Here is a 13674-nt window from a genome sequence, read left to right on the forward strand (position 1 = left end):
ATACTGTAAATATCCATTTATCAAATTGTGAAATCTCAGTCTCACAGTGCCAGTTGTTCATGACTTACTCCGTATGGTGGGTTTCAGTTTAGTGGAGCTGTAATTTAGCAGGTGTGATGAGATATTAATTTAATCCATCCATCCATCCATCCATCCATCTTCTCCTGGTCTGACTCGTTTGGTATTAAATTGATTGCATTGCACAATTTGAATCACATTACTGAATCCTTGTGCTAATTAGTTCCCCACTATATATATATATATATATATATATATATATATATATATATATATATGAAGTATAAAACAAATCATTACATAACTTCACCTCAAAATAAGTAAATAGCATAAAGTCTTATAATACTGAACTCGCAAACAAGAGCACATTTAAAGTCCATTATCAGTCAATCACGAGCAAGGTTTTTTTTATATTACATATGATTTTATTAATGATTATACAATCTGAGTTTGCCGCTCCGTTTTGGTTGCACTAGTGTTGTATATTTGGTTTTTGGTGTCCGGTGACTGCATGGTGGCTCAGCAGGTGGCGCTGTTGCTTCCCACCTTCTGGGCTGTTGGTTTGAATCCACTTTGTGTGTGTGGAGTGTTCATGCTCTTCCTGTGTTAGGTGGGTTTTAGGCTGCAGTGCAAAGACAAGCAATAAGTGGTGTCTATAAACTGCCTGTAGATCAGGCTCTATGGGTCTGTTTCTGTCGGGTTCTTTTCTTTTTGTGATTGTTGAGGCCAAAAATGCTTCACTGCATAGCAGCTTTTCTCAAAATCTGCAATGCATCCTGCTGAGCTCTTTTTTGCAGAAAACAAATTGATAAAATTGCAAATTCAAGAAAATGCCTTCCACTGAAGAGTTTCTTTGTGTATTGCTCCTTCCATCCCATCCATCCATCCATTACCTTCTTCTTGTCCGTGGTTCAGGTCGCGGGGGTAGCAGCTTCAGGTGAGATACCCAGACCTCCCTCTCTCCAGCTACCTCTACCAGCTCTTCGGGGGGGATGCCGAGGCCTTCCCAGGCCAACCGAGAGATATAATCCCTCCAGCGTGTTCTGGGTCTGCCCTGGGTCCTCCTCCCTGTAGGACATGCATGGAAAACCTCTCCAGGTAGACGCCCAGGAGGCATCCAAGCCAAGTGTCCAAACCACCTCAACTGGCTCCTTTCGACGTGGAGAAGCAGTGGTTCTACTCTGAGACTCTCCCAGGTATCTGAACTTCTCACCCTATCTCTAAGGGAGAGCCCAGACACCCTGCGGAGAAACCTCATTTCGGATGCCTGAATCCACGATCCCGTTCTTTAGGTCATTACCCATAGCTCATGACCATAGGTGAGGGTAGGGACGAAGATGGACCAATAGATCGAGAGCGTTGCTTTCCGGCTCAGTTCTTTCTTAGCCACGACGAACCGGTTAAGCACCTGCAAAACTGCAGACGCCGCTCCGATCCGTCTATCCAGCTCTCGATCTCTTATATCCTCACTCATGAACGAGACGCCCAGATACTTGAACTCCTCCACTTGAGGCAGTAGCTCCTCCCTGACCTGAAAAGGGCAATCCACCCGTTTCCGGCTGAGCACCATGGTCTCGGACTTGGAGGTGCTAATCCTCATCCCCGCCGCTTCACACTCAGCTGCGAACCGCCCCAGAGCTCGCTGAAGGTCCCCAGTAGATGAAGCCAACAGGACGACATTGTCCGCAAAAAACATCGAGGCAAACCTGAGGCCACCAAACTGGACACCCTCAACACCCTGACTGTACCTAGAAATCCTGTCCAAAAATATTACAAACAGGACATGCACAGGGATCACGTTCGACTTATTACCGGCAATGCGGACCAAGCTTCTGCTCCGTTCATACAGGGACCGAATCGGCCACAATAGTGGACCCCGAACCCCATACTTCCGAAGCACCCCCACAGGGCACCTCGGGGAACTCTTCCGTAAGCCTTTTCCAAGTCCACAAAACACATGTAGACTGGATAGGCAGGGTGTTCCACGGGTGGTTGAGTGTTCCACGGCCAAGACGAAAAGCGCACTGTTCCTCCTGAATCCGAGAGTCGACTATCGATGCCACCCTCCTCTCCAGTACCCCGGAATAGACTTTCCCAGGAAGGCTGAGAAGTGTGTATTTCTTTATATATCAAATAAAAAAAATCACATTTCAGTGCTCATTTTTATTTGTTTTCTGCATTCGGGAACCATGATTTATATATAAAAGAAAATACTATCTTTTTGTTCCAGTAAGTGAAATATTTGTAAAATAAACTGTGAATTCAACATTAGCAACAAATAAAATCAGTCAAATACCTTGACATTGTTTACAATGTTTTTTATATTTTTATTCGACTATTAGTTGACTATGATCGTCTTGCTCTTTACAATACCTCAGCTTAACCGGATACAAACACAGCATCTTCCTCACAGGATGTGACCGATGCTTCTGGTTAAAATGCAAACAATGCATCCATTTTGCACAGTGTTGTAGAGGTACGCAAAGCAGTCGCCTCCACTTTTGTATAAAACATCTGGGAATTGTCTTCTGTGGACTTTTGCAGTAATTTTTGTTGGTAAATGAAAGGTGTTGACTTTTTGGTTTAACCCACAGGGACGCCTAGGAAGAAACACACATGAATGCGCTCGGCGATGGTGCATCACACGTCCGGATGCAAGCAGGCTGTCGATTTGGAAATTTCTTGAAGAAACGCTGCAGTCGGTGAATTTCCGCAATTGTAGAATGGCGAAATCCTGAAGGGATTTATGACTTATAAACTGAATATGAGTCCTTGTGTGTATGTGTCCTGTGACGGCCTGCCATCCTATCCAGGGTGTCCCCTAGCTGGGTGTCCTTTGCTGCCTTTGACAGGCTCCTGGTCCCCTGAGACCCTGACCAGGACAAGAAATTGGAAGATGCATGTTCAGTGGTCATACAAACTTGCCCCCCCCTCTCCCGTTGTACACTGTGTATTTTGTGTCTTACTCTTCTTCCGTCTCCTTTTAGGTGAGTTAGGTGTGAATTGCCTTCTTACCACCTCCTTCTTCTCTTTCCACGTAGGAAAACTGGGGAATTCGTATGTTTAAGTTGCTTGTTGCTTTGGTGAAATCTACATCCAGTGCTACATCTCTCACGTTATGCATGTCTGTCCACTGCATTTTTACCACAGACTCTGCTCAGCTCAACAGTAGATAATAATAATAATAATAATAATAAGTTTTATTTTTATAGCGCCTTTCTCACACTCAAGGATGCTTTACAATGGAAACAATGATACAGGAAACAATGCACACGCAACAATAACAATAGAGCAAAACAGCAGTGTTATGTAGTAGCAGTTCCATAATATAGGTACGTGGATCTGCACATTCCACTTCCTGATAATCCCAGGCTAATGACAGTATGTTCAAGAGACATAACTTCTAAGCATTTTCCCAGATTCTTTTCTCACCATAAATGTTTAAAGAGATCGGTGCTTTATCCATACGGCAATGTCGAAAAGTTTTGTGGAACCTTAATCTCGGCCGATTTAATCAGCCAAACAATATATTGTTCAATCCTAGTGTTAACTAACACTATTGCAGCTATTTGATATTTTGTGAAGTTAAAAATTTTCAATAAAAGCAATTTGCCTTTTATCTCCAGGATTGGAGGTTCATATTCCATCCCCTCTCGGTGGGATTCCTCTGGGTATTCCAGCTTCCTCCCACAATCCAAAGACATTTGGTGAACCTGCTTCTCTAAATAATATGTAATGTACATGTGTCTCCTGCGATGGACTCACTGATCATTGTAAAGAACATCATATCGTTCATTGGGACAAGTCAACATCTGTGCATTTAGAAACATCGTCATGAATACTATACTATTCCTGAATTTAGCTGAACATAAATGAAAATTATTTCAATCGATATTTTCTTTATCCCTAATTAATAATGAATGCAGGGTGAAGCACCAACCCAAAGTTCACAGAACAGTGATGGATCTCATGCAGCAGGACGGACACTGTAGTGGCAGGCCGGGCCCGCGTTAGCCCTGCCTTTGTACCCACTCGTCTGCCCTGTCCCTGCTCCCAGAGAGCATCCTCAATCAGCATCCCAAGGAGAAACTCCTCTTGAATCAGATGGCTCTCTCGCTAACACCCCGGAGCTCAGCTGGTGCTCAGGGAAGCCCAAAGCAAACAACATCCCGCCCTCCCTGCGCGCCACGCAGAACTGACACGCACTGTCACCCGCGCCCCACGCTGGGGCTCCCAAACTACTTACCCTCTCTGCTCACAGGCGGCACCCCCACAAGAGAGAACCGAGCCCGACTGTAAACACAGAGGCCGCCTCTTCTGAAGAAAGATTGTGCGTGAAACTGACAAGGTTTCGGCAAACTTCTCACCTCCCCAGGCGTGAACATTTTACCTGAGCCGGCGAAAGGCGAGGAAACAGAGCGACGTGCAGAAAATCACGTTTCCCGGTGCTTAAGGCCGATCAGCGCAGCGGCATGAACTTTGTACAGAGTCCCTGTCTCCCGAATTACCCTGAGCCACCCGTCTCCACCAACCCATGTAATTCATATAATACATCTACAGCTGTCAGAGCGGCTCATTCCAATAACGGCAAACTATTAGGACTGGTCAAGGCTGGCCACAATGACAGCGGCATTTGCAGCTAAAAAAATGGCTGACCGTAGGAGCCATAGTGTACAACCGGGCTACAAGGTGTAACTAAGGGTACCGGAATGCGCGTTGCCATAGAGATCCAGGCACCAGTGGCAAGAAGTCAAGGACTATGATGACGGTGAAAGGCGCTTACCTTCTCAGCTTTCTTCTCGTCTAGCTTGGCCGGGTTGGCGCTGGCCCCCTGTGCGTGCCCGGGGGAGGGGGGCCGCAGGGGGCTGGCCAGCACCTCCCCGTTGAGGTGAGCGGCGCTGACGTTGGGCGGGGTGATGGCCGCCGCGGCGGAGGTGAGGGGGATGACAGGGCGGACGTGCTGGGGGGAGGCCACGGAGAGGGGGCGCGCCAAGGGGCCCGGGGAGCTGTGGGGGCGTAGAGAGGGAAGCGCCGCGGCTGTGGCTGGCCGCTCGGGGCTGCCCAAGGGGGGGCTGTGCACTGTTAGGGTGGGAAAATTAAAGAAAGAGCTCAGCTTCTGAGATTACCGGGGAAACCTGCCCAGCATCCCGAGCAGAATGCCCTCCCCTCAGGCAGCCGACACGCTCCAGTCCAAGACATCGGCACGCCGCAAAACAAATCTATCCGAAACACTGCCGTCCACGAAGGTTAGGTGGGCCGTCACAGCAGGAAATTAATGTGTGCAACCCGGGCGTCACGCCTTTCCTGTGTTTCCCAAGAAATGCGAGGGCCGGTGTGTCGATTGCTTCAGTGCCGGGTTAAACTCCATGATGCCCGTGTGCGTGTATGCTGGGGAATCATGGATTTATGGACGGCTTACCAACATGACCAAAAACACCAAAAAACTCACAGCCTGCATGACACAACAGTATTGGAATCGTGTCAAATAATCCACTTGTACTTTTAGCGCTTCCAGTGAGGGACGTATTAGCTGTGGAATATGTCTGTAAAGCCATTTTAAATAAGATATATTTTAAATATGAAACGGCGCGAATGTCTTTTGTTACGGACTTGTCGACATCAAACATTTTCAGTATTGTGTTCTTAGCACCTGTATAGTGCTTGGATTTACTATGCCGAGCCACTAAAATGCTAACGCGCGCAGCAGATGCTAAGGCATGCTACACCTGCTCCCATTTTCACTGAGAATAAGTCACGGAAATTTCACACCGAAAACTCGTAGAACGCCGACCATCAGCTAAGCCCCCCCCCCCCCCCACCCCCAGTCCAATAGCCGTTAAATCCCCGCAAAGGCTTACACTAAGCACAGCGCGCCAGAAACTGGGGCAGCCGCTAAAAGCTAGCGGTATGCCTGTGACCGGAGCAGGCCTGCCGCCAGGAGCCAGGCTGCTTCCGACTTCGTAATTACTGCTCATGGAGCTTTTGGGGAGACCCCAACTGCAAGCTGCATTAAAGCTTCGGAGCCTTTCACAGCTTCGCAAGGCTCATGGAAGAAGCTGCGCAGTGACTGACCCCACTCTCCCAGTACTCCCATTACTCCACACACATCATATAAGTATTCTGCTCGAGGTAAACACAGCTTTTATTCTATGTTACCATTGATGCTGCAAGCTCTGGGAGGATATACATTCATCTAAGGAAGAGAAGAATGTACCGCACTGCCCCCTGCCTGACTTACCCAGCTGCATGGGTGTGCGCGATTGGCCCAATCCAGCCGCCTGCTGCCCCGACGCGCGTAGACAGTTCTTCAGGTGCGCAGCAGCCGGCTGCAGTTGCGGGGAGCTGGAGGCGGACTGGGAAGGACCCATAGGGCTGGCTAGCTGGGGGGTGGACGAGCGCGGCCCCGAGCCTAGAAGAACCGGGCTGGAGGGCCCGGCGGACCCCGGGGAGCTGGGGTTAACCTTCACGGCCTGAGCCGACCCAGAGAGACACACGCGGGACTGTCCCACCACGAAGGGGGCCCTGCAGACAGAAGAGCACCAATAATAATCAATCATTATATGAAAAGGACCAATCACAATCAAGCAACAAAGGAAATCATTTACCTGAGACCAAACTGTCCCACAACTGCTGAACTGGGTTTTATTACAGTTTAACACTAATGCAGCTCCTACACTAGCCCCAGCTAAAGCCACAGACTCCCCCCCCATGGGCAAACATTGCTTGTTAGCATCCTACAGTTTCAGGCTAAAGTGCTAATTGGCTGCTGTGTCCACCTGCCATTCTAAAAGACCTTATTCCATTAAGAAACAGGAACTCTGCTGTAATTAATCATTCAAGGGAATCTGTGTAACAGGGCGGATTTTCAGTGGATTTGGGGATTAAACGCTAACCCTTCCTTAATTAAACAGAGTGTGTAGGAGGAATATTACTTGCTACGGGAGGCGAAGTTATTAGCTGCAACATGTGGAATTTGCTTACACCTACTAGCAGAAGGAGGGACGCGGAACAGGCCCCTCAGCACGTCAAAATTAAAGCAAAGTCCCCAGTGCTGATGAAGCAGCTTTCCTTTGGTACAGACACGCACACACTCACGCGCCTCATCAGCACTGCCGTCTCTCACATCAATCTCCGGAACGCAAAACAGGTGGCGCACTTAGCAAGTTCAGCCGTGTTCGTCATGCAGAATCACTAAAAACCCAGGTGCCCGCTTCGCTGTGAGCTCATTTTTAGAGTAAATGAATCGTTTACTGTTCTTTTTTTTTTTTTTATCTGGATTGCCTCTGAGCTTAGCTGAGTTTTCCCGCCTTCCACTGTCTCATACAGCTCCATTCCCAGAAAAGCACATTTTCTTCCCGGGCCTTGTCCACCTACACAGATTTATTGTAAGCAGAGAATACCTCCACTTTCGCCTCCTTCCCAGCAAGGGGAAGATTCCGATGTGAACCTGAATTTACCCAATCTGCCAGTCCCACCTGCCCATGTCGTACGCCTTAGCGTGCATTTAGAGACACCGGAGGACTTTCTCCTACTCGGATTCATTATCATTTTAATGACATTTTCTGAGGCTTGCTGATAAATTGAGAGCTCCACTTCTTTGAGCATTTTCCCGAGACAGATTCCACTCATTTTAATTGTCCAAGTCATGCTTGAAAATGATTGTCGTCCCTGATAGCCGCCTGCAGCTGCAGCCCATTCCTGAAGCTACTGCACTTTCCAGATGTTTCCTACTGTCACAACCAGGTGGGATCTATCTTTGCATTGGTTGTACGGTGAAGGGCTACTTATTCCTTACTTAATCTAGTCACCATGTTGACACCCATCATTAAATGTTTCTCAGACTGGTGCTCAGGGACTGTCTGGCAGGGAGCTGGGAGGGAGCGAGAACGTGGACCGCCTGGGGGTTCCCAAGGACCGGGTTGAGAAACACTGGTTTAAGGTGTCCCTCTTTGTATATTATTTAACTTTCGGAGACGAGATGTTAATAGAATTCCACCTTAGGACACTGCTACTGCATACTCATCTACTCATGACCACTTCTGCCCAGAATTTGGTCTCCTTTTCTGCATACCTGGACACAGGTGTGACGTAGTTCCCAGGGAAGACACCAGAGGCGCCGCTGCGCAGAGACGTGCCCTTGAACCATCCGTCCTGGCATTTCTCTGTCACTCGGTACATCTCGCCCTTCCGCAGCTCCAGCTCGTCGGCCTTCTGGGGTCTGTATGCGTACATGGCCAGGTATCTGTTAGCAATGGGGGGGGGGGAGGGGGGGATACAGGAAGGAGGTGGAGGTCAGAGGAACGTGCAGAAAGGTATTTATAGGGGGTCAGGAGGTCATGTAGGGCAAGTCAGCTGACAAACGTAATTTCACATGTGCAGAGAAGGTCAATGAGAATGAATTAAACACACAATACAGACAAGGACAAGCTCTATACTGCAGCATGGTGGATATGGACAAAAGCTGCAAGCAATTAAGCTCATTAACATGTAGGTTCAAAACCCAAATAGGGACTTGCAATTAACATAAATCAACCTGAATACTGATGTGTAAAGGCTAGTAGCGCTTGGAAATGATGTGTAACTCTGCAGGATAAGCCAATGCGGTTTTGATCAGAAGGTCAACTGTTCAAATCCCAAACCTAGCAGAGGGATTATACCATTTGGTCTGAGATTGAGTCCCCAATTGCTCCAGTGACTAGTGACCCTGCACTTTCCCAAAAATAAAATGTGCATCACCATGGTAATGAAATAATAGACAAATCTATCATCATGCCCTAGAAACAAACAAATCATTGGCTTTATAAACCTTTCGTTTAAGGTAATGTGACAGCTTTTAAACAGAGTCCAGGACAAATTTTTAAAAAGGAATGCTTGATTTATGGTTCGGAAAGATGTAAACAGCAGGGACAGGGAGAGCAGGTGAAGTGTGTTGGTGGCGTGTTGTCGCCCTCGGGGCATTGTGGGCGGCACACACACCCTGATTATAATCAGAGCTGACTGTCTGCGCGCAGCAAAGCGCTTTCATCACACAGCCGTGCCCATAGTGGCTGGCAGCGACCTCATAATACAGCAAAGGCAGAGGAATAACTGCCGCGTCCTCCACGAGGTCCCAGAGCGTAGGTGTGAGCAAAACCTCTGGGGTAACTATGGCAACAGAAAGGTTCCCATCGCAAGCGGTGGGGGTGGACGCCGGTGATGAAGAGAGGTGGCAAGCGGACGGAAGCATCCGCAGCCGTTGCCTGTATTTCCTCCCCCAACATCCCGGAAATAGATCCCGCTGATGGAAATGATACACATTCCTCGAGGAGAACTTGTGTTGGAAAAGGTGAGGCCTTTGTAACTGTGAGTCAGTTCCTCATGCTCCTTAGCACAATTAGAACAACAAGAGCGTCTCTACACTCAAAATGCAGCAAATTATCTCCATAAATAGTACAAACGTCTGAAAAATGAATAATGAAGACAATACATATTAAACCCACAAGCCATCTGTGCTGTAATGACGACACACAGTTCCCAGCCGGACACGTGGAAAGAGTGGAAGGTGTGTAATGTGCTTTGGTCACGCTGCCCGTGTCTGACAGTGTCTACGCAGTGAAGTTTCATGGGCCGAGGAGCCACTTACATGTTCAATGGCAGCTGGACCTTGGCGGCGGCGAGCAGGTCCGCAGACCCTGAGGTGACTCTGGGCAGGGCCACCACAGCCGATGATGAGGTCGTGGCGAACGAGGAGGAGTCCTGCAAGCCAAAGGACGAGGGGACGCTTCATTACCAGGTAAGCGACAATAGGGGAATCTGGAGGCCCACTGACTTTGCCTGGGCGACTGAGGAAGCAGTCTGGGGCCCAGAAGATGGCCCAGGTGGGAGGGGCTGGGCATTAAAGGGGCCTGGGTGAAGCAATGATTTCCAGATCCTGGGAATTATGTGCAGCAGTACTGGATATGTGGACCCAAGGATCTGCTGCCCACACTTACCGACGGCAAATAGTTGCTGGGCACTGACCTTTTCACTAGGCTCTGATGTAAAAGCACAAAGCGGACAAAGATTATTAGAGGTAACAAGGTGTATTTTAACTAGCGGGGTCACATCTGACATATTATAGTCTAACAGGCAGTGCCTCATCCTGAAAGTCCCTCGTGCAGAAACTACACTTATTCTGCCACTTTGTCTTCTCAGTGCTAGTAGAGCTTAAATTATTATGATGAATAATGAATCAAAGATGCTCTCTGTGACTGTAAATGTACAGAAAAAACATTCCTTATCTCCACAGTAAGCAAAAAAACACAGGAACACACATCCATCGAACTGCCACAGCAATCCAAAGTCCCTAGTGTCTGCAACTTCCAAGTGTGAATTGCACTAAGAGAGATGGAGAGCTGTCATTGAACATAAGTCTTCGTCTAATGCTCGCAGAAAAATGCAGAGCTGACCACAAAGAGCCCGACAGTTTAATTGTAGCATGGATGTGACAGCTCACTGGCTATGAGGAAACTTGGCAATCAATCTCATGAATGAAGGTTTCCTCAGCAACCCAGGGCTCGTTTGCACTTGCAAACAGGCCTAAGCTGAGGAGAAGCTACGGAGATCTATAGCGTGCCTTGGCAGCAACTCAATGCAAATTACAGCTGAACTTTGCCCATATTAGAACTCATTACAGACAGTAATATTATTCAGACAGCAGATGCGAATGAAATAATTTGTGTCTACAAAGTTACCCTGCATGCTATTTGAGTGCAAAGGGGCTGCCTTGGGAACGTAATCTGCCCTGCTTTACAGGAAGGGGGCATCGCTGAGCCTTCCAAGGCACGCTGTGAGGAGACAACATACCGGCGGCTCCTCTCATTACCGCGAGGTTCCCTCATTTGGGGCCCGACAGCATGCACGCACAGGACTGAAATTAGTACAGCAGATCAGTAACAAGTCCAGGTCTCTGATGGGGCCCTTAAAGTACATTCATGTGCATCCGAATTCAAGTCGTATCAAATAGAATCACCAAGCCAGGATTAAATGACAACAGTCTGTGTGTGCTGAGGAAACTGCATGATTCATTCTGAGGGGTTTATGGGCATATTATCAAAACACACATTACAGGGGAAGAATTGGACCTTTGAGAAGCTGTCTTCTCTGACAGCCCTTGGTGTGACGTAACCACACTTCTGAGTGACGAGCCCCAACCTCCATCACCTAGCAACACAGCCCAACGTGCCACGTGAAGACAGCTGGATCTGCTTCTCCACTCGTGACTCCACTCCCCCTTTGCCGTCAGGGTCGACCCACAAAACTGCCTTTTCCCATCAAAAACACATCACTGCCTAACACCCCTGTCCCTTGACGATCTTCTCAGACATGACAGGAATTCTCAAAACCACCGAGGAGGACCAGAGGAAGCAGCTGAGGAACCCGAGGTGGAGCAGAGTTCAGCATTAAACATTCCCCATATTCTCTACAAGGTCCAGAGCATCTAATGAGAGTGAAGTCTGGGAATATTCGTGTCCACATCGGGGTACGCCTGAGATGTTTCAGATGTTCAGACCTGACATTCTGTGGAAGAGATAATGGAAGCAGGCAGCAGGCTCTGGGAAAGCAGCAGTGAGGATCGTCCTTCCTAATGACCCACGTGTCTCCACAGGAATGTCATTCATGTCCACCTCATTCATCTGCAGCAGCCCTGAACAGTTTATTACTGCAGTTTCATGCCTCTGTGATAAGACCAATACGATGTTTCCAGGCAACAGGGGGAAAAGAATCCACCTGATTCTGGTTTCTTATCACATCCACGGCAAGGCGACGAGAGCGAAGGGGCTGTGGAGAAATAGTGACACGGGAAATCTGTAATTGAGGAATTGGCTGCCAAAAAATAACCGGATAACTGGAGCCGAGGACCCTCCCCTTGTGATGGGGGGGGGGAGTATCTATACACCGGACTGCTAGCATGCCGCTGCGTTTGCTCTTGATAGGCCATGATGCATGTGCTGCCTTAAACAGCCACCTTAGTTACAGCAGTAAGCCAAACAAATGAATGATAACGGCAATAAACTGGCCCAGATGGCCAGACCCACCTTCAAACGAGGGCTGTATTGGCGAATGGAATTCGCTACATTCTCACTCCAGCCATATCGCATTTACTGCAAGGGGAGAGGGGTCAGCCAGGACAGGCTTGCAATACTGCCGCTGAAATAAGTACGGCTCGTGCGGCCATTTAAACATCCCATTTGCGCGATTCTCATTTCATGGCCCAGCCAGGGGTTTCGATCCACTGTGACGGGATTATAAGACCCATATGTACACAGCTGGATGTTTTAATGACACAGCACTGGCTGAACCCCTTCTGGGATTTCAACCAGGTAACAAATCCATAAGCGACCGAGTTTGACATGGGAGAGATTGGTAGGAGTCTTCTGCAGTTTCAGTCACACACCTCCGTGGGGGCGCTAGAGGACAGGTGTGGGCAGTCGCTAATGCGGGCGGCGGCGCGCGGGTCCGACGAGCTGATGAGCACCGGCGCGCTGATCTCCATGGAGTGCCGGTTGCTAAGCGCCTGGGCTGTGCGTTGGGTGATGCTCAGTCCCGTAAACGAGTGCCTCTTCTTGGCGTTTTTCTTGCCGTCGGGCCGCCGGTGGATGGCGCTAGCGGGGTTGCTGTTGTCCGGCGGGGCGCCGGGGCTCGAGCACGAGGCCCCCGAGGATCCGGGCCGGCCGCTCGCCCCGGGTACCGGGCTCGGCTTGTCGATTTCCATCAGCAGCTTGGCTGTCTCGTTCAGCTGCAGGGGACAAAGGAGACAGAAGGATTGCTTGTCTGCTCAAGGAATTCAGATCAAATCCCGCAGCTCAACAACTCGAGCACTTCGCTAACAACGCACAGATTGTTGGTCTGAGTCCTAGCAAGCACACATAAATTATAACTTTTCCCTCTATTGAAATTCACTATGGATGAAAGTGTCTGGAAAATATAAATGTCCCTAACTGACTACTATAGAGAGGAACCACAAAATTGGAAATAAATCCAGGTTTCGAATCAAATTCTCACATTTTGCTATGGATTAGCCTAATAAAACAGGCTGCTTAAATTGATAATGATTGTACTCTGGTACAAGCCCCTGCCTTTTGCATTACAGGAATGCTTGGCTGTACTCCACCGTTCAGAGTTATTTTCAGAGTTAAGTGCCACTCTCAGCTGACTCATTTCAACCGGAGGCAGACTCGCATTTGAATCATTTGGTTTAGCTTGTGCTGTGTGACAGCTGTGCAGCGGTTGCTATAGAGAAATAATTGGAAAGCTTTTCAGCAATTCGTTACCAGCAACATTGGCGTGGGCAATATGATTTAGGTTAATGTAGTACCACCTCCAACCTCCTATGGAACTATCAGCTCGGGGTGGGAATAGAGTTAAGTTATTTTAAAGGTGCAATTGAAACTCCGGGCTAAAAAAACAGATTTGATATATAGCCGTCTGATGATTTCAACAAAGACAGGAAACACCTGAGGATAGATGGATGGAAAGAGGATTCGAGACAGAAAAGTCAAAGGTCTCTTACTGCAGCATGTGCAGTCGGGTAAATTGTGGTTGGGGTTCAAGCCTGCTCCCTCTCAAAATGACCATTTGCAGAAAATGACCGTGTTCCCGCTGAGTTACCATGCCAACCCATTTTCGGCACTATCC

The 13674-nt window shown here is 48.4% G+C and overlaps 1 protein-coding gene across 3 annotated transcripts in view; it reads right to left on the reverse strand.

The window, feature by feature from the left end:
• The window catches only part of LOC125709467 (E3 ubiquitin-protein ligase SH3RF3-like), a 108474-nt gene that overhangs the window by 6589 nt on the left and 88211 nt on the right, over window positions 1-13674 (reverse strand). For all 3 annotated transcript variants that reach the window (XM_048977949.1, XM_048977950.1, XM_048977948.1), the window contains 5 exons: window positions 12434-12775; window positions 9641-9753; window positions 8090-8260; window positions 6257-6540; window positions 4802-5097 (listed from right to left, as the gene is read on the reverse strand). In XM_048977949.1, coding sequence (XP_048833906.1) covers window positions 4802-5097; window positions 6257-6540; window positions 8090-8260; window positions 9641-9753; window positions 12434-12775 — 1206 coding nt within the window. The remainder of the gene's footprint in view (window positions 1-4801; window positions 5098-6256; window positions 6541-8089; window positions 8261-9640; window positions 9754-12433; window positions 12776-13674) is intronic.

Source organism: Brienomyrus brachyistius, chromosome 16 (genome assembly GCF_023856365.1).
Source record: "Brienomyrus brachyistius isolate T26 chromosome 16, BBRACH_0.4, whole genome shotgun sequence".
Lineage (NCBI taxonomy): Eukaryota > Metazoa > Chordata > Actinopteri > Osteoglossiformes > Mormyridae > Brienomyrus > Brienomyrus brachyistius.